Raw genomic sequence first — 20,756 nt, forward strand, 5'->3', positions numbered from 1 at the left:
GTTGCCAGTGTTGGCAGAATTTCATGTGATCAGTTCTCGATGGCAAGCCCCCCTTTAGTGGGCCTGCAACAGGACCCATGAAATTACAATAGTCTCTGAGCTCTTTGATTAGTTCACATCTGAATGTTACAACGGAATTGACAAAAGTGCACAGAAAAACAGGGAAAAAGCACTGACAGAGATAAATTAACTCTCACAAGGTTCACCTGGGTCCATCTTGAATTATAGCAAAATTGCAAATTTTTTTTTGTTATTGTTTTGTTGCTGCTATTGTTGCTGTTTTCCGGTATTTATTAATAACAGTAATTATAGCTATACAAATTATATAGTCATGAATATGAAATCTGAATATATTATTTTTGGTATATATTATTTTCCGTCTTGAGTCAGTTCATCATATGGGGGAGTTGCGCGAATTTAATTGCAATAAAATAACATTTAAAAGACAATAACATACAAAAATTAAGTGAAAACAATTTAACACAATTGTTCTAGTGAAAAACACACCCAGTCTCTCCTTCTGTATTGGATCATTTTTATTCAAATGGCCCAAGTCATTGTTTTATCCCTTGATCAATTAGATGAACGCATTTATACCTTTTATATTATTCATAACTATTTTTCGAAGTTTGTTTGACAAGTACAGTAGGATCTGAATAATGAGGAGGTTTTTAATCAGCAGATAAAACCTGACTCACTGTACCAATGCTTAAACGCTGTCTTAATGACACTATTATCATGCTAACGGCTCTGCCTCGCCCGAATTATGAATTATCAAGAAAACAGCATTGTTTTCTGTCTGTTTTTGGCTGTAACTAAAACACAAACCTTTAAACAATTTGTACGTTAGGTTCTGATAGTTTAGACTGCCCGTTAATCAAGAGATTTTTGAAACTTTCCGACTTTCTAAAACCCTAAACCCTATACCGCTTTCTTCATTTAGTATATCAAAATTAATATCCGTGGCTGAATATAGAACAATAAAGACTTTATCTATCTGTCTACCTATCTTTATCTATCTGTCTATCTTTATATATATATATATATATATATATATATATATATATAGAGAGAGAGAGAGAGAGAGAGAGAGAGAGAGAGAGAGAAAGGGAGAGGCTATAATTAGGCGACTCCATAGCGAAAATATGGAGCCTATGCTATTATGTTTATGACATATATTTTTTAAACTACATATTGCTACATATTGTAATCATAAATTTGTGAACAATACAATTTCATTTAAGTCAATGCTTGTGTATTCATCTGCCCTATTAATCTTTTTTTTATTTATTTGCCTTTTTATTTATATTCCTATTCACCTAACCAATGGATAATGACAGAATAATTACTTATACTTTTTATAGAATGATATCATAAAACTGTTACATCAGTTTGACCTGAATTATGTAGAGTTATAGCATGTTAGGCCTACTGTTTGCGTATTAAGAGTTAATGCGTACTTGGTTATTTCAGCTTGACTGAAAGGTATGCGAGTTATGAAATTAAATAACATAAATCTGAAAAATGAACTAATAAAAATAGATTCTGTTTTTAACCCAGTTATTATTGTAAAAATGAATCTTTTTTTTAGAAGACAGGATTAAAGGCATTCGGATTTCATTAAATGTCGAGCTTTCTCTTTTCCTCACAGCTCTACATCCGCCATCTCTAATAAACACGATTCAGTTCTGCATTTAAATCACATGCAACAAAATGCAATTTTATTTGATTTAAAATGCTAAAATAAATAGTCAGATATTAGATATCCATTCTTCTTTTTTTTAATACGAAAAATAACAATAAAGAATAATAATTTTTTTGATTCCAGCAAGTTATTCTGCATATCCCTGGACCTACCCATTCGACAGAGATGTTGAAACGGATTGAAACACAAATAATGGGAGCATCTGATACACAACACACAAGCTGCTGAATATTGTCCTCTCCTCAACACTGTTTTTTTTTTTTTTTTTTTTTTTTTTTTTTTAATTACTATTATTATTGCACTTCTCTAAACCTGGCAAACTTCAAGCCGGTGCTTCCAGTTTCACAAAATATTTAAAGTCATTGTCTTTTATAGACTTATTTCTTCTGATTGCATTTGATTGGTCTTTATTTTCTCCACGGAGAAAAGACTGTGCTACTTGAACATCCATGTGCCAGTGCTTCTTAGAAATCTTATTGGCATTTTTATTGCCTGTTATAATTTTATACGAACAAGTAGCTTTGTTGATATACCTGATATCTTTAGTGTTAATAAAAGGATGTTAAAAGTCAGCTTTTCCTCAGACAGAAAAAAGTCAAACCTCTCTCTGTGTCCAATGTGGAATATATTATTATAATAGCTATATACTATTTATTCCGCCCGTAACTCTTACTTCAGCCAATATATACCGCTTTTTAAGGAAACACTGATATAGCAATTTTAAGGGAACTTCATTTCCTTTAATTTTATTGACACTGGTCTTAATTTAACGCTTTAAAAATGCATGGAAACTACGAGACTACAGAGTCCGTAGTTTCCTTTATAAACTATATATATATATATATGAACGTGATCAGTAAATTTTAAAAACTGTAAATCTTGATCTTTATCATGAAAGTCATCAGGATACTTTTCTGCACTACCCAAATAATTTGCAAAGATATAAAACTCAACTGTGCGGCATGGTGGTGCAGCGGGTCGCCGGTCCGATCTGTGTGGAGATGCGCATGCTCTCCCCGCGTCCTCGTGGGTTTCCTCCGGTTTTCCTCCACCTCCCAAAAAAACATGCCGGTAGGTGGATTGGCGAACTGCCCCTTTGATGGGAATGTGTGCGCGTGGCGTCACATCCAGGGTGTTTTCCCGCCTCGCGCCCGGTATTCCCAGGATGCGCTCCGGATCCAGCGCGACCAACATCCTGACTAGGATAAAGCGGTTACTGAAGATGAAAATGATGACAAAACTCAACTGTTTGATCATGGGTAACATAATAATAATAATAATAATAATAATAATAATAAAGGTTTATGTTTGACATTGTGCCATCTAATTTATTAATAGTAAAATGTTTGTTTCAGGTTGAGTCTACACAAAAGGAGAAGAGGAGTTTGGATTGTTCTGTTGCACTGTAATAAATCAGAATATGAATCTCGGTTTGAATTATTGAAATGAATACAGTCCTACAGATATGACCTATCTAATAGATTTAAAGGGTTGCAGGTCTATTTCCATGCGCGTTTGGAGCTGAATGAGATTTCTGAAATAAAGTCGAGTTTGTGGAATTGAATCTCAAAGGAAAAATAACTTGACAGAATGCAAAATGAGAAGAAAAGCGTTCAGGGACTTTACAAATATGAGTTTTGAGATAACAAACAGGCTACATGCGCCTTGACCAACAATTCTGTGTGTTTTTGGAGACCTTGATCTGCTTTCTGACCTTAGAATAGCCTGCTGTCTGAAGATATTCACTCGAACCTTGTGCACAGAACAAAGCAGGTTTTAAAATAAAATTCAAAAAAATAAAGATAAATTAAAAAATAATAAAAACTTTAATGACTGTTTTAACTGGTTAGTGTTTTCATCAAATTTGCAAATATTTAGGCTATAGTCTTACCACCCTGTATATTTCTGTGACAATGACAAATAAATGCATTTTAAAATGGCCTGACTTTTTTTTTTGGTCATGTTTAACCTCGTGTAGTTTCGGGTTGGTGATTAAGAGAACGCAGAACGAGAAGACAGGGCACAGGATCAGGTATTTAAGTGATCAGATATGGCGTTACATTGCAAGTGCAGTTGGTGTGGATATTTTATGTAATCTGAGGAAAAAACAAGCAGAATTGTGCAGTATCTATCATTTGTTTCACGCACGTATGTTTTCTTATCGTGGATTGGGTGAAACGGCGGGTCTAGGTGCTTTAAATCCAACCTGTCTGTCTGTTTGCAGAGATCTCGCGAGAGCGGCCGCGTGGCTGGCTGGCTGGCTGTGAGGTTGCAGCAGACGGAGGGAGAAGGCAGGCAGGCATCATGGCGGACAGAGACAGTGGAAGTGAGCAGGGAGGAGCGGCTACGGGCCCGGCTCTGAGCTCCATGCACGCGGTGGCAGGAGGGGCGGGCTCGGCTTCCGGCCTGCAGCACGACACGCAGGAGCTCGCGTCCAAGCGCGTCGACATCCAGAACAAGCGCTTCTACCTGGACGTGAAGCAGAACGCGAAAGGCCGCTTCCTAAAGATCGCCGAAGTGGGGGCCGGTGGCAACAAGAGCCGCCTGACGCTCTCCATGTCGGTGGCCGTCGAGTTCCGAGACTACCTCGGGGACTTCATCGAGCACTACGCGCAGCTGGGGCCCAGCAACCCGGACGCGGTGCAGGACGAGCCGAGACGAGCGCTCAAGAGCGAGTTCCTGGTGCGCGAGAATCGGAAGTATTACATGGATCTGAAGGAGAACCAGCGCGGCCGCTTCCTGCGGATCCGACAGACGGTAAACCGGGGGCCTGGCTTGGGCTCGGCGCAGGGCCAGACCATCGCGCTGCCGGCGCAGGGGCTCATCGAGTTCCGCGACGCGCTCGCCAAACTTATCGACGACTACGGCGTGGAGGATGAGCCTGCCGAGCTGCCCGAAGGCACGTCGCTCACTGTGGACAACAAGCGCTTCTTCTTCGACGTGGGCTCCAACAAGTACGGCGTGTTCATGCGCGTGAGCGAGGTGAAGCCCACGTACCGCAACTCGATCACGGTGCCCTACAAAGTGTGGGCCAAGTTCGGCAGCACGTTCTGTAAATACGCCGAGGAGATGAAAAAGATTCAAGACAAGCAGCGGGAGAGGAGGGTGTGCGAGCAGCAGCAACAGCCGGGAGAGATGCACCCGGACGACGGGGATGAGGATTGATAATGAGCGGAGTGTTGGGAGGGAGGATAACATGCAAAAAAATACGATCAAAACAAAGCGAAACGACGCGTAAAACGAACTTTACTGTACAAATGAAAGAAACGTAAAGATTTAACTGTAACGGTTTAACTCCAAGGGGCAGTAAGTATCCACAAACATACAACAAACCTCCACAAGATGACAGGTGCAACTCGTACCCCATCACTGGATGTGATCCACTTACCCACCATTAATACAGTAAGCGGCTGCTAAACAGAGTAATAACATTATATATGAACTGTGTTTCCTACTTGACTACAGATAAAGAACTGAGTGTTTATTTCCCTTATTAACCGAGAACTTTTATACACGTCAAAGATGTTATAAAAACAAAAAAAAGTGTTTGCAATGTTCAAATGGAATTATTGCTGAAACATGAGAAAACCAGTCCTTTACGTGTAAGCTAATAACTTCAGCACAAATCAGATGGTTTTATTTTATGTTCTCTCCTTTTTTAAAACTAAATTTTAAGATCCTATTAAGAGGCTGTCATGGTAACCATGCCACTCATGTGTTAAAAGCATCACCTGAAGGCTAATCAGGACCGCGGAGGTTAAAAGGTGAAAATGTCAGTGAGCGTAGAAGGCCATGGGTACGGCTTAACTCTGACAACGGTCGCAAGTGCTCGCTGTACTACACAATGCAGTCGGGTTATTAGAAGCGACTGGACGGTGGTCCTTGACATGAAGACCTACACGCAAGAGGCGGCCTATAGAGTATAATCCCAGTGTCTTTTTAATCCATTGAAATAACTGTCATGCAGATGAGTATACTATGTACTTGTGTCTTGTTGTCATGCGAAGTGTATAGCCTACACTAGTTCTAAAAGGTACTTTAAACAAGGAGAAGCAGTGACAACAGAAAGAGTACTTAAAAAGTTTTTTAACGAAAAATACTTCCCGAAACTACTAGGCCCCTGGAGGAAGGTGCAAAGAAACATGAAAATGTTAACGTAAAAAAAATATATATATATACATAGAGAGAGTATGATTTTGTGAGTCAGCTGTATTTCAGTGCTTACAGAGAAGATAATACCCCACGTTTTTAGTGGGGGAATTAAATAACAATCTCTAGAAGGATTTAAATATTATATCAGTCTACCAATGAGAGTATGAGTGGCGCCAAGGAATGCTGTTGTTGCATGTTAACCTATACACAGCTACATTGAGGTGGATTTCTCAATGTGTGTCCTCGAGGACCTTCTATTTAGTGATTTCATAGACAGTGTCCTGTCAGTGATGTTTGGTCACTTAGTTGATGAATAATTTCCGTTCTACCTGTAAATACAGTATCGAATCCTTGACTGTTTGATCATACATGAACGACAGGTCTGTTGCAATGAAATCTCATTCTCTCTCTTTCAGGGGTCCTTTAGGACCTGTGTTGGGGAGAACCCTAGTCGGACATACAAGGGTCTAAGGTGAAGCTTGATAATTTCGGCACGTTCCCATTTTGGGAAATGCAGCAAGACAAGCTTGGAATGGAGTGCGTTTGCGGGTACGGTTTATCTACAGACATCTCAGAATCCATGCACTTACTGAATAGAGGTGCATCCTGCCTCGGAAAAGTTATTATATAATATTATGAAATCAGCGACAGAGTGATTATTTGCTCACGAAAGAAACAAAGCAGTATCGGCATTTTACGTTTATATTTATTCGTTCAGCAATCTTTTACTCAAACGTTGAGTCGTACGGCCTGAACACACTTAAAGTGCCCATTTAAATGATTTCATTCTGTATATTTCCTTCTGAAACAGGAAGTCCGAGTGACGTCGTGTTGACTTATACAACAGCCAGTAGCATTCATGATACTCACCTTCCCTGCTGAATGTAAACAGACCTGACAGGAGCGTAGGGAACTAGTTCAAAATGGAGAAGCAAAGAGTTTAAGGAGAATCGGGGAGGATTTCTTATCGACGGCTTCACCCACGCCATTTAACTTTAATAATATCCTAGACGACGATGAGGTGACTTGTTTCTGGAGGTATGCCACACGTGTTTCAGACGAGGTCGAGCGTCGGCGGTGTTGATAGTGACGATAGAGTCGTGGGGTCATGGAGGCATCAGGGGATGAGTGGTAGGATTGAGTGGTAGGATATAACTAAATAACTATCAATATTTGTACATAATTTTGTCTAGGTTGTTACACAGCGTAGAGCAAGACCCACCTCCTGGGGTGGGACATACAGTTCTAGAGTGCGTTTATTTACGCGACCATCAACAAAGTCGAGATGTACGTCATCACGCAAAAATTTAAAACATTTTCCCAAAGCTATTTTTGTGGGTTATTTTCAGATATAGGATCGTATTCGGTCTCCATAATATTAAGGAACAGGCACAACAAGCTCTGAAATACAAATTTTGATTTCACGGGCACTTTAATGTGGGTACGACGTCCGCAAGGGTTGAGCAAAAAGAAAAGCACCTTCACGAGCTTACAAACTCAGTTTCATATACGGTTCCGTCACGTATGAATGATCAAGTCACGCGCTTTGTCACGTAGCGTGTTTGTCGATGAAGTTCGCCCAGCTTCCACTGGCGTGAAGGGCAAACGAAGCCTCAGCACAATATCCATTTGCTTCTCAACTACATCGTATTGTTTGTGGAAGCCAGCCGAACATCGTCCTTGAAGGAGGACTTTAAGGGCATAAAGTGTTTGAACTCACAACAGTGAAACAATGCAAAACAATAAAACCATGACTGCGTAAAGTTCCTGTTAGCCACTCTGTCCGACTGTAACCGAATAACTCAAATTTTATAAGATGTAGGTCTGCAGATTGGCCATACCCACGAGCGGAAACTTCTATTCCAGCAAGGTGCAAGACTCCAAACCAGAAGGACGCACAACCGTTGTAAAGCTTGACCGGTGGCCATTGTGTGCCCGACTAGGAGAGCCGTCTTTAATGTTACTTGTTGGGGAGCATACTCTTCAGCATTGGTGCCTTATACTCCACATGCTTACACGCTGGCTGGTGCTTTGGATCAAAGTTTGGGTTCTTGTCTTTTCTTTATCTTTCTTTTTTTTTTTTCCGAGGCTTTGTTGGGCATGCTTTCCTCACACACCATTGCCTAACTTTCGTTGGACTTGCTTGGTGTCCTAAAGATAATATGGGTGTTTCGCACATTCTAATGCTCCTGACCCTCAGCCTTTCCCTCACTACTGACCGAGTCTCTCTCGTCCCACGCTGTCATTGAATCGCATCTAAGCATCAGCCCACATGTAAACTCAGACATGGGTTGGTAGCCTTGAAAACGCAGTACAGTCTTTTCACTGCTCTTCACACGTCAGACTTCGGGAAGGGGCATATGGGAGAATGGTTTGTGGGCTAGGTTTGGCTCTGGGTGCCCAATTTTGAGCTATTGTGAGATTGTCCGCTCACAGCTCTAGATCCTGGCAGCAGTTTGTCAGCGGCTGAATTCCTCATTTACAGGGTATGGCCAGCACGACTTGCGCCCCCCTCCCCCTGCCCCCCATTCTTTGACTTTCCACAGCACTTGTCATGGCTTTTTGTTTTCTTTCCATTATTTCATTACTGTGTGCAATATAAAATGTGCCAATGGTGGCATTATTATGTATATCAATTAAAAGACAAGGGTTAATATTTGAAAGCATGTGGCTGAATTCCACATTTATTTTCCTGAGGTTTGATAAGCCTTTATCTGCACTTATAATAAAAAGGTCTGGGTCTAGAAGAGAAGAAACCAAGCTTAATGAGCAAACTCCACCCAACCTGGTCAAACCAACATAGAGTAGTTAACTAGCACTTTTAGAGATCATCCACATGCTCCATGTAATGTTTCCATTTCTCTGAACGTGGGAAGGGAGGCGGAGCGGGTATGATGATTGATTGGTTATAAAAGTGGTACTTGTGTTTGGGCCTCGGGGCCGAGGCATTACACATGTATTCATGCTCCTCAATTGGTTTTCTATTCTATGGGAAGGCTTGGATGAAGGTGTCTGGTGGACTCTTCTGTCGTCAGTGGTTGATGTCAGTAGCACATTGCTTTCCCAGCTGGAAAAAAAAAATATGTCTGACCAATCTTTGTTTGAAAATTCTCTGAACAAGGAATGTCTAGTGCAATTTCTCTTTATTTTTCTTTTATCTTATGTTCCTTCCCTTTGCAAGAATGATTACTGAATAACACGTTTGGTGGTGATGCGTCAAATATAATTTATGTACATTTTACAAATTTTAAAAATAAAAGAAATGTTAATTTACCCACGTCACTAAAAAAGAGTTTAATTTTCAACAAATATGTGTTGTGGTGTTTCTTTTTTCCCCTTGCATGTTCTGACAGATCATACCAGATTACTGACTTCAGTGAAGTTTCCTGTGTGTGGAAAAGAGGAAAAAAAAAAAAAAAAAAGTTAATAAATTAATATTTTTTTAAAATTAATTTATTATCAAGTCTAACTAGTCACATTACATTGTAACAGGTGTGTCAGAATGTTATTTCAAAAATCATTTGGTTTCTGCTGAGATGTTTTAAAGGCTTGGGTGGTGCATTTAAACGAACAGTACAACATTATTTAAGACTACTTGGAAATATAAAAATATATTAAAATGGAAATGCTCACTTAAATTTCTTGACTGGATGCGAGTGCTTCCCAACCAAAGATAAGAATAATTTAGATAAGACAAAGAGGATAATTTATCGATTTATTTAGAAAAAAATTAAATGCAATATTTTCTAATCAATTTTTCAACTTTATATTTATTATTTAATATTATTGTTTAATATTTAATATATTTTAATCAATTTCAAAATTGATCAGCATCAAATTCTTGGAAGAAAATGCTCTAACTACTTAGAGTATGATTTTAGCTTGTACTTGTCTGTTGTTTTTTTTAAAGAAATGATTGTTTCAAGTCTCACTTTTCATTTTTTTAAACTAAATATTGCCCTGGAAACATTGCCATGAGTGCAGTTTAAGCTTCCCTTTTGTCGCAGCATATTAAAAGTAGATTAAAAAGTTGATTGAAAAATTGGCTTATGTTCCAATATCCTGAAAAGAGATCAAAATAAAATAATACCAATGTCATTATTATTATTATTATTATTATTATTATTATTATTGATGGCACATTACCACTTTTTCTTTTCCAATACTGCGACCGATGATGAAACCTTGAATATCAGCTGAAGCCGAAACCCATCTGATAATTTTCTTTAAAAACTAATCATTTTTTAGATGTTCTTTTATTTTTCAACTAAAGCACTCCACAGTTGAACTCTTTCACACAAAAATAACTTATGCTGTAACTATAATATAAACATAATAGAAATCAATCCTAACAAAAGAAAAACAAGTTAAGTCTCTTTATATGTAAGCATTTCCAGTTTCGAAATAAATCTCTTTTCCAATTCCAGTGTTTGCCATTTGTTATAGGAGCTGATATCTGATGTCTTCTCCGATATCCAGTACATCATTTTCTTTTTGCTGGTATTGGCCTGATATAAGTGTTATCTCTTTATTATTATTATTATTATTATTATTATTATTATTATTATTATTATATTGCATCATATTGTAAAATCAATAAGGCCAGTGACCTGAAATTTGACACAGAACAAAATTTATTTCCAAGTACATGCACACTCCTATTGTATCAAAATGTTTCTAATGTTTAGTTGTACTTTTGAAGGATTCATAGTTTATGATAAAGTGCTCTACTATGACAAGGTTTTTCCACTCACATCTCTAAATTCTGTCCTTCGTCAAAAAAAAAAAAAAAATCGACATTTTTATCAAAGTTTAGTGGCTTGAGTGCTATTGTTAAACATAACGTTTAAAGGATATAGGATAATTAAAAAAATAAATGTTACTATGAAATGCTCAGTTCATGCAAATTGGTTGAATCTAAGTGGCTTCCAAACAAAAATAAGAACAAAAAAAAATATATATATATATATATATATATATATATATATATATATATATATATATATATATATATATATTTTACCACAATAAACAGATAAAATAAAATAAATAAAATAATTACCACAATAAACAGATAAAATAAACAGAATCTAGAGTTTATACATTATATATATATATATATATATATAATGTATAAACTCTAGATTCTGTTTATTTTCTTTACAACACAAGTTTTGATCATCTGTGGACTTTTTAGAAGTAATTGCAATTGTGGTATAATATTGCTTTATTTTATTCATATTTTATAATAAATATATTATTATATTTTATTCTCAGAGTGCCGAACTTTAAACAAAAAGATGTTTATTATTATTATTATTATTAAAAGAAAATGGGATGAGGGAAATTGGGTTATGTTTGTGCTCTTTCTGCCACTGTATAAATAACATGCCCTGCTTGCCAAAGAGCCAAATGACAAGAATGACAGGCATTTAATTAATGGGTCTCAGTCACATGTTTAGAACAGTACTTGGTTCTACAGCTAGTCCATCCACAAGCTGAGAGTTTCATCATACCAAAAAGTCTTTCTCTGTCTCCTTGTCTAGTGTTTAATTTAACAGTGTCCGTGGTGGTGTCAGTGCCATGGTGCTGCCACACCAGAATGAGAATAAACTAAAAGCTGAAACTGAAGCTGTGTGCCATTTCTGCACATCAGTGAACCAGTGACTTAAATCAGAATTCTCTCTTCTGTAGTGTTAAAGTAGACCATCTAGTGGACAACAGCTGCTACTGTTACTGCTATATTCTTCTTCTGTACTTTTTTCCTTAAAGAGAAGCATCATTGCAAATAAATAACAAAATAAAGAACAAAGTTCTTCTGACTCATCACCTTTATATTATAATGAAACATTTCTATCCTGGCGGGAGTGGTCTCCAGGATGACTCCGCCCCCATCGACAGAGCACGAGGGCTCACTGAACGGTTGGATGAGGAGGAAAATGATATAAATCATACGCTGTGGCCTTCACCCTCAACAGATCTCAACCCCACTGAAGATCTATGGGAGATGTTTGACATTGCTCTACACCACCATCGTCAAAACACCAGTATACACTTACTGGCCACTTCAATAGGAACACCATATTAATACTGGGTAGGACCCTCTTTTTGCTCCGGAACAGCTTCAGTTCTTTGTGGCAAGGATGGCATGGATTCCACAAGGTGTTGGAAGTGTTCCTTTGAGATTCTGCTCCATGCTGACATGATTGCATCACATAATTGCTGCAGATTTGTCAGCTGCTTGAATCTCCCGTTCTACCAAAACACATCCGAAAGATCTGTTAGATTCAGGTCTGGTGACTGGGGAGGCCAATAAAGTACACTGAATTTATTGTTTATGGAACCAGTTTGAGACGACTGAAATAATGTTTTGTGACATGGTGCATCATCATGCTGGAAATAGCCATTATAAGATGGGATAACTCTTGCCATTAAAAGAAGGGACAATAATAATACAATACTCAGATAGTCTGGATTGGTGCGTGCTAAGAAAACCTTCCCCACACCATTACACCACCACCACCAGCCTGACCTGCTGACACAAAGCAGATTGGGTCTATGAATTCGTACTGTTAATGCCCAATTCTGTTCCTAGTCATCTGTTCATTAAATAATAATAATAGGATATTTTTCCAATCTTTAACTGTCCAGTTTCTGTAAGCATGTGCACACTGTAGCCTTGGAGTCCTGTTCTTCGCAGAGTGGAACCCGATGCAGACTTCTGCTGTTGTAGCCCGTCTGCTTAAGGTTTGACATGTTGTGCATTCTGAGGTCAGCTTTCCTGCTCACCACGTTCTTATTTGAGTTATTGTAGCCTTCCTTTTAGCTTGAACCAGTCTGGCCATTCTTTGCTTTTCACACCTTTTGGACCTTTTTGTTTTATTTTTATTAACAGGCCATGTGTGAAGTGATATAGCTATTCTACAGGTAGTTTGCTGCATTGGACTTTTCCTGTAAATATGAACAGAACCAACATTTTTACAGACAGGGAGATCCTGTAATTAATTATTTAGCTTTGTTATACATCTGCAACATCATTTCTAGAAAGTGCAAATGGTAGTCTGAAAAAAGGAAATGCATAAATGCTCCTCACCAGCAGATGGAGCTGTTGCTTAAAGATTCAAAATGTGTTATGGACAGGGTACATCCTTGGAAAAATGGTACTGAACTGTACCAGGGCAAGGAAAGGTACAGTAACTTCCACCTGGAAACGTGGATAAATTGTACCTTTAAAAAAAGACTGGACTGTAATTACCTTTTAGAGTGAAGCCTTATCTGTATCATTAGATGCACTTTCTACGAAAAAGATAAATACTAAAGGTACCAAAGGTGTACCACTGAGAGTACAACCCCAACAACAAGGAATGGTTCAGAGCAAAGTCTAAAGATTACTGAGATCTTAAAGGCTAATATACAAACAATAAAATCATATTAAGTAATAGTAAAAATAATATAATGATAGTAATAACAGAATGTCTCTGGCTTATCTTTACAATAAAAACCCACATAAAACCAAATTATGGTCTTTATGAATGAATGAATGAATGATATAAATAAATAGTATTTTTTGTGCCAAACTCTAATGAACGCCTTATTTGTTTTTTAAACGACCCCCCTCTTTAAAAAAAATTAAATAAATGTCAAGATCAGCTGCATCATGCAACAGCCGTAAACGGTGTACATTTTGTACATATCAAGAATATTTTGTTTAAAAAATATATTTTCTGTAGTTTTGTTTTAGTCATAAATATTTTAGACTTTAATTATTATTTTTTTAAATTATAAACACATTGGAAGATTTCTTTTTCAGGTATAATGTTTTATTTATTTGTCCTTTTTTATTCATGGAATTCCTACATGGACAATCCATTTACTTTTAATTATAAGTGATATTCAGGAGAAAAAAGAAAACATAATCAAAATTCATATGACATGCTGTTTGAAATTTTATGAAGTAAAAGTAATGAAATAAGGCTCAAAACTGGACATATTTATGCATGAAAGGATTAAAAAAGAATGAATATATGGACATCTGAAGCACTAAATGTGTGTGTGTGTGTGTATATATATATATACATATATATATATACATATATATATATATATATATATATATATATATATATATATATATACTGTATAATTGATATCATTTTCTGGTATTTTTATTGAATAGAATATTCAATTCAATAAAAAAAACAGATAATAATATAATTTTTTTTAATACAAATATTTTATATGATCTATTTAGTTACTTATTTTTAGAGAAAATTATGTCATTATTTGTATATAAGTACAAAACGGCTCTTGAGTGCCCCCTGGTGTTTGATTTTGGAAACACTCTCTGGTCAGACTAGTCCTACAACTCCTGTCGTTTTGAAAGTCTTTTACTGTCTAGATAAAATCATGTATCTGTCTTGTGTTTTAAAAAGCAGAAAAGAAAAGAGACATTAACTAATTAAAGATGCATGTAAAAAAAAAATAAATTTCAGAAGCCAATGTTCATTCTAGTTGACTGTCATTCACTCTTCCGGCTTACACCTCTGTGTCAAGTTCTCACTCTCTCACTCGTCCAGCTTTGTTCAGCAGGATGCTGCTACTCTGTTTAGTGCGCCAACAGCCTGCCCCGGCTTCCTGAGTGCTGCTCTCTAATGAACAGCACAAGGAAGAGAGGAAATGTGTGTGTTTATGCATTTTTGAAAAAGCAGAAGCGTGGGCGGGGAGAGAGAGAGAGAGAGAGAGAGAGAGTATGGAATGTTGTGATGTCACTAACTAAGTCATACACAAAGGCAAGGAGGACAGCAGCACTCATTCTCCCAATCTGTAACGCCTGCTGTACACCATCCGCACCCAACTGTGAGTATGACTGTAATCTTTTTTCTTCCACTCGTCTTTCCCACACTGACTTTTGCTTTCTATCTCTTCTTGAATCACCCTTCCAGCTTCTGCAGACTGCACTGTAACTGACTGACAACCCTCACCCTGCTTTTGTCTCTCTTTCTCCATCTGTCTTACTCCTTCTCTTGTAAATGTTTCCATTCTTAAGGGATGTCTGAACTAAATGCATGCTCCTCTCTTTAGTCACAGCTCTTGAAGTTGAGTTACAGCCACAAAAAGACAAGGCTAAAATAGAACTCAAGTGCCTCATTGGGGTTTGCAAGAGGGTGGGGGATTTTTTTGAGGAATCTCCTCCCATTTAAACAAGAGAAACAGCGTGTTTGACGACACTCCGGAGTCTCACACTGCTTTAGAGAAAAGGTGTCTGGCAGGGCAAATTCACAACGACAACAAGAACAAGAGTGAGGAAAGAAAACAGGAAGAGTTAGTAGCTGCTCAAGAAAATCCAATTTGACCCAAAGCTATAAACTGACAATGCAAGCGAACAAACCAAGCTACAAAAGTGCCAGACTGAGAGCAGATTGTTTCCAGATGTTGTAACTTGTCATTTTTTTTACCCCCACAGCCTGTCCAGCTGCTGGCTGCTGCTCAGTGATGAGAGAGTGTGTGTGGTGAGTGAGCGAGCGGCAAGGCTCAGGAGCAGGGCCGGCACCCAGGCGCAGACTTCCTACACTCCAACACACTTTCTACATCTGGCTTTAAAGGATTGGACACACACGCAGCCATGTTGCAGCAGATCCTGAAGGAAATGTACATCGACCCAGATGTGTTGGACGCTCTGAATGAAGAGCAGAAGAAGACGTTGTTCCTGAAGATGCGACAGGAGCAGGTCCGACGCTGGAAGGAGCGCGAGGAGAAGCTGGAGCGGGAGGAACCACGCAAACCCAAACCTAGGCCAGGTACGGCATCTTCACTTCACACACGTTTACTTTACAATACAAATGCGTCATCCACCCAAAGTCAGTCCACTCTCCTTAAAATCTCTTGGAGCTGTAGACAGAAATAAAATAGTGTATATTTTTAAAAATAATGTATGTTATGTATGTTGTAGGTATTCTCATTTAAATTTACAGGAACACAGTGATTGATGACTCATCCTGTACTCAACCAATTTGCGTCAAATCAAATGATCTCTAGATCACATTTGTAATGCCCCGTAAGCCAAATGCTCTACATTAGTAGCAAAAATGCAATCAAACATGGGGCATTCATGTAGATGTGTGCTTATTAACTTCCTGCATGTTATTCTCCTTCCAAACAACCCCTTGTGTTTTGAAAAGATGGTTGGAGTTTGTGTTTGTTTGCGCTCATTCCCGATGTTAACTGAACTAACTGTGACATGTTACACACTGTGTCTTTACATGTGACATGACATTATACACACAGTTTAATATACAGCTAGTGTGTGTATGTAACAGTGAGTGAGCATTTGGACCCAAAAGCTTGGTGGCTGGAAGTCTACGCTTTAGGATACAAAACATGACAATGACACGATGGGCCAAAGATGTGGAGTATATCGAATGCTACTGGCTGTTGTGGAAATCAGTCAAGTCCTTTGACAAGTTACGAACCTGATTTCCTGTTTCCAAAGGAAACACGTCAACATTCGGAATTAAAGCAAAGCTCCCGTACTATTTCATGGCCTCTTTAAGCTGATGTCTGTAACAAACTGATCTGTAAGGCACGTGTTGATAATTATACAATATATCCAAATATTGAATAAAACGTGAGCAATTTGACAATATATCATTACTGTATGATAATGAGTACTGAGAGTATTGCCAGTATTATCACTACTTCAGCATCAATTAACTCCCTTGTCATTCAGAGTAATAAGTAACTGATTCAATGTTGGTTTTTTTTTGAAACCACGTTGAACATTTTTAAAAAACTATAGGATTTTTGTTTGTTTGTTCTTCATAGAATTGGACTTCTGTTTGGCTAGTGTATTGTGTGTTCCAACTTTAACCTCTGCGAAACTAAATGTCATGATTACATATTGTTATGTATTGCCATATTAGTCACACAATTTTGTTTTCATGGATACTTTCACTTGGCACGTTCCCTGTAGTCCATTCAGTAGGAGGTGGCCTAGGTAGGCAGCATTTTAAAGCAGAGTTTGTACTTCTGACTGTCAAGTCTGTCAAGTTTACAAGCCTGCATAATGACAGCAATCTTCTAAGGGTTTCGTTTCATTGAGCATCAGATCTGTCCTTCTTAAAGATGCGTCCTTCTCCCATAATTCAGTTAAGGAGTTGGTGGTAAAAAAAAAGGTTGCTCTCATTCAGTACTGTAAAACCAGAAGAAAAAATAGACAATTATCTTGACAAGGACGTTTTATATATCACCACATATAAAGTATTTTGACTCCTAGCAAAATGTTCTAATTACACTGGGAAAGTTTTGTTAAGACATTACACACACCCAAACGTTCTCATCAAAACACACCTAGCAAACGTCAGAGTCTGAGAAAAAGAGTCAACGCGTACTAATATAACCTTTACCATACCAGTCTGCTCATGCTTCTTTAAAAGCCTGTCAGGACTAAATATGGTATGATTGTAGAGTAAATGATTCGGAGGTGAAATGTTCAGCTGATAGTGTGGTTTGAGTATGGTAGGCACATCCTGTGATATGACGATTAAAGCTCACAGAAACAACTCAGCACAGAAACCACAAAAAAGAGTGAAATCTGCCTTCAACTTAGAAACAGTTCTAAGTTGATTTCCGGTTGAGAAGGCATGAGAAAAGAACCAAGAAAAAAAGGTTTAGGTTTAGGTTTAGATTTAGGGCTTTTATCTTGGGATTGACATTACTGACTTTCCTATTGCAGTTTATTAAAGGTATGATTTCTGCCTTTGTCTAAAAAACAGTTTAGTAGACTAATAACATATTAACAACTCTGCATAAATGCGTTCATTTATCTGAGAGTTACATTCTGAATACACAGATAAGGATATACTGTATACAGTATGTAATATACACTTATTACTTACCAAAACATTGAACAGACAGTATATCATACAAAAAAAAAAAATCCAAATTATGGTTTTACTATACAGTGTCTTGCATAAGTATTCACCCCTCTTGAACTTTTCCACATTATGTAGTGTTACAACCTGAACCTGAAATGAATTTATTTGGCATTATATATGGCATGGACCTAATTGGGAAATGGATTTGGGTTTATATGAACGATTTTTAGCTTGCTGGCTCTTGAATGACACAACAGAAAAGCCTTATCATTGGGAGTTCACCAGTTTGAATCTCAACAGTTTCATAGCCAACTGTGTTTGGGAGCCAAGGGAGCAAAATTGGTTGGGGATTGGCTCTGGGATAGTACACTATCTCTCCCTTGTCAATCATAGCAACACTAGCCAATCATAGGTGTCTGTGAGCTCATGTATGTGGAAGAAGGCAGATAGCACTTTGCTCTGTGTGTGTGACGCCGCATGAGCCGTTTTTTTTTTTTTTTTTTTAAATGTAATCAGCTGGATTCACATATTTTGGAGAAAGTGTGTGTTCATCCTTCATATTTCCTTGTTGGTAGCTGTCATATTGGAAAAGCTGGCTGGGAATTGGGAATTGGCAGGTGACCAAATTGGGGAGAAAATGGTTTGCTAATGAAGATTAGCACATTTTGTCAGTAGCTGAGTTTATGGCCCTGAGTTGATTGCTATTGCTAATTTGTCCCCTACAAAAAAAAAAAACAGAGACTAGCTCTATTTTCGAATCCTTCAGTTCACTTACAATCCAAAAGACAATTTGGATTCAGATCATTGATTCTAAATTCATTTGGTGGGCCAGATTAGAGCCTTTCTTTTGGTGGGCTGTATGTGTGACACCCCTGTAAGCCACATTGGAGACATCCATGAAAGGGACAGCTGTCCAAAACAGGAGGAGCAAGGGCCAAGCATGCTTTTAAGATACAAGTGTAATGAATCCAAATGACCACAGATTAACAAACCTTAGGTTAGAATACATAAAAGTGTACAAGACTACTTAGACATTAAAAAGAATCTTGTCAGTCAGCATTTTCATGAAAGAAGTTGTGAGCTTTGTGAGAATACTTGCAATAAAGGAGATGACTCAGGGGACTGCAGGCTGTCTCAGCAGCTGAGCTAGTCATGAGGCGAAATTCAAACAGGAGCGTTCTGATAACTATAGGTCACATGTAGGCTGGCAGTGCATTAACTTGGCTTGACATGTGCGTCGATCCAACCTTTTCTTGGCCACGCCAAAGACAAAGCTGTTATTATCAAGTGCCTTTCGGGGCTGGCTGGTGAACAGAGAGGCCTCTTTCTCCTTGAGACATACGCAGCTGTTCCTCAGCTGGTTAGTGGTTTCAGTACACTACACTGATACAATCCTCAAACACAGTAGACAATACTGCAACAGACTGTTAGACTAGATTGTACTCTCTATGTTAAAAATCTGTGTTCAAGCTATGCGATTAGAGGAATATCAGTTACTGCTCATGTGTGCTGTACTGAGCGAGGGTTTTTTTTTTTAGTGTGAAGTAGTGACTGCTTTAATTTTAAACGCAAGACAGGAAATATCTGCCAGGCCATGTTCCATTGCCACCAACAATTAACTGCCAGCAAAGCAGGAAGTCTACAGGAAGTGCTTGTGCTCAGAACAAACAGCAGAGAAAGGGGGCTTAAGAGAGAAAGTAAGAGAGAGAAAGAGTGAATAAAGATTTGAATGTCAGTCGCGGTGAATCTTGTGTAATCTGTATAACTGGATGAGGGTCTAGCTGTCAAGCGATGTGTGCATATCTCAGGAAATGCCTGGTTATAAAAAGTCCGCCTGGGAAAATTCAAATATTTAGTTTTAAAAAGAAGTAATGTGACAGTGTTGTAGGGGAATTCACATGTTTGAGTTACTGAGAACCAGGAAGTCTATCAACTAAAGTGGATTAGAGACAGTATGGCATTTAACATATGGCATAATCTGACACAATGCTATACAATGCTATGACACAATGCTCATACTGGCACCTTATTAGTCAATTAGGCTTTCCTTTTCCTATAATTTTCCTAATTATGTATGTTTTATACACCATAAATGTGTTTTCAATTACTTATATTATTTTATATAAGGAATAAAACACAACAGGGCTTGATGTTAATATGTTAAAATAATCAACAACAATGTGATCGGATGTGGCCTGAAGCAGATTTATTTACCAATAAGGCACATCCCAAAGTGTTTTATTTCTCTCATCCTACAGCAATTTCCCCAAAATTACAATTATTTATTTGTTAAAGAACAACACTATACATTTTTTACATTTACAATTATGTCTAATGTTCTGGAACATCCGTGAAACAAGTTAGTTCCTGTTATCACTTACGTTATAGCAGCTATAAACACTCATTAATAAGTTATTAACAAAAAAATAATGATAATAATAATAATAAAAAAAAACACAGCTTGTGATGATACTGAGAAACTGCAGATCCTCCATCCTGAAGTTACAGGTTTACCTCTGACTGTTACAAAGCTCTCACACTGGAGACTCCTTCCAAAATGCTGTGTCTCCTCACAGAAAATGTCGCCATACAGTATAAGTTGTTACTATAGAAATGATAACAGATTAATATAAAACTTGCAGCCAGAAATACTGTCAAAGCTGCTGTTATAGAAAATTAATCAAAAGTGAAAGTTGTGGCCAATCAGAATCGATTGTTAAACAGAGCTGTGGTAAAAAAAAAAAAAAAAATTATATTAATTTACAACAACATATAATATTGATTTGAATTTAATTTATTGAGTCAAGTAAAATTTTTAAAATGGAAAGAAAATAAACACTTTTCTACTGAAAGTCATCTTATTCACTTACACTGTAAAACATTCTGCACCATTTTATTACAAGTATTAAGAAATCAAGAATTCTTATGATTTTTAAGCATGTGTATGAATTCTGTCCACGACAAACAACTAAATCTGCTTGTTAAATGATCTAAGTTAATGTCTGTTAAACTGTTCTCTGTCACTT

At 37.5% G+C, this 20,756-nt stretch overlaps 2 protein-coding genes and 1 long non-coding RNA gene across 7 annotated transcripts in view; 2 read left to right on the forward strand and 1 right to left on the reverse strand.

Annotated features, from left to right (window-relative positions):
- puraa (purine-rich element binding protein Aa) overlaps window positions 1-9,130 on the forward strand; it is a 9,987-nt gene extending 857 nt beyond the window's left edge. The window contains exon 2 of the mRNA XM_026938692.3: window positions 3,930-9,130. Coding sequence (XP_026794493.1) covers window positions 4,010-4,870 — 861 coding nt within the window. The 5' untranslated portion in view covers window positions 3,930-4,009 and the 3' untranslated portion in view covers window positions 4,871-9,130. The remainder of the gene's footprint in view (window positions 1-3,929) is intronic.
- LOC117599160 (uncharacterized) lies at window positions 1,610-4,048 on the reverse strand. Its single transcript, XR_008303984.1, has 2 exons — window positions 3,912-4,048; window positions 1,610-2,921 (listed from the first exon to the last, which is right to left on the reverse strand). It is a non-coding gene; the product is annotated as an uncharacterized LOC117599160 (long non-coding RNA).
- A 5,335-nt stretch (window positions 9,131-14,465) lies between the features above and the next one.
- zgc:100829 (uncharacterized protein LOC445149 homolog) overlaps window positions 14,466-20,756 on the forward strand; it is a 29,459-nt gene continuing 23,168 nt past the window's right edge. The window contains exons 1-2 of one of the 5 annotated variants that reach the window (XM_053240188.1): window positions 14,466-14,713; window positions 15,321-15,654. In XM_053240188.1, the coding sequence (XP_053096163.1) occupies window positions 15,480-15,654 (175 nt within the window). In that variant the 5' untranslated portion in view covers window positions 14,466-14,713; window positions 15,321-15,479. Of the gene's footprint in view, window positions 14,714-14,758; window positions 15,655-20,756 lie in introns of those variants that run through there. The other 4 variants (XM_053240189.1, XM_053240190.1, XR_008303875.1 and 1 more) reach the window with 4 other exon arrangements.

Source organism: Pangasianodon hypophthalmus, chromosome 15 (genome assembly GCF_027358585.1).
Source record: "Pangasianodon hypophthalmus isolate fPanHyp1 chromosome 15, fPanHyp1.pri, whole genome shotgun sequence".
Taxonomy (NCBI): domain Eukaryota; kingdom Metazoa; phylum Chordata; class Actinopteri; order Siluriformes; family Pangasiidae; genus Pangasianodon; species Pangasianodon hypophthalmus.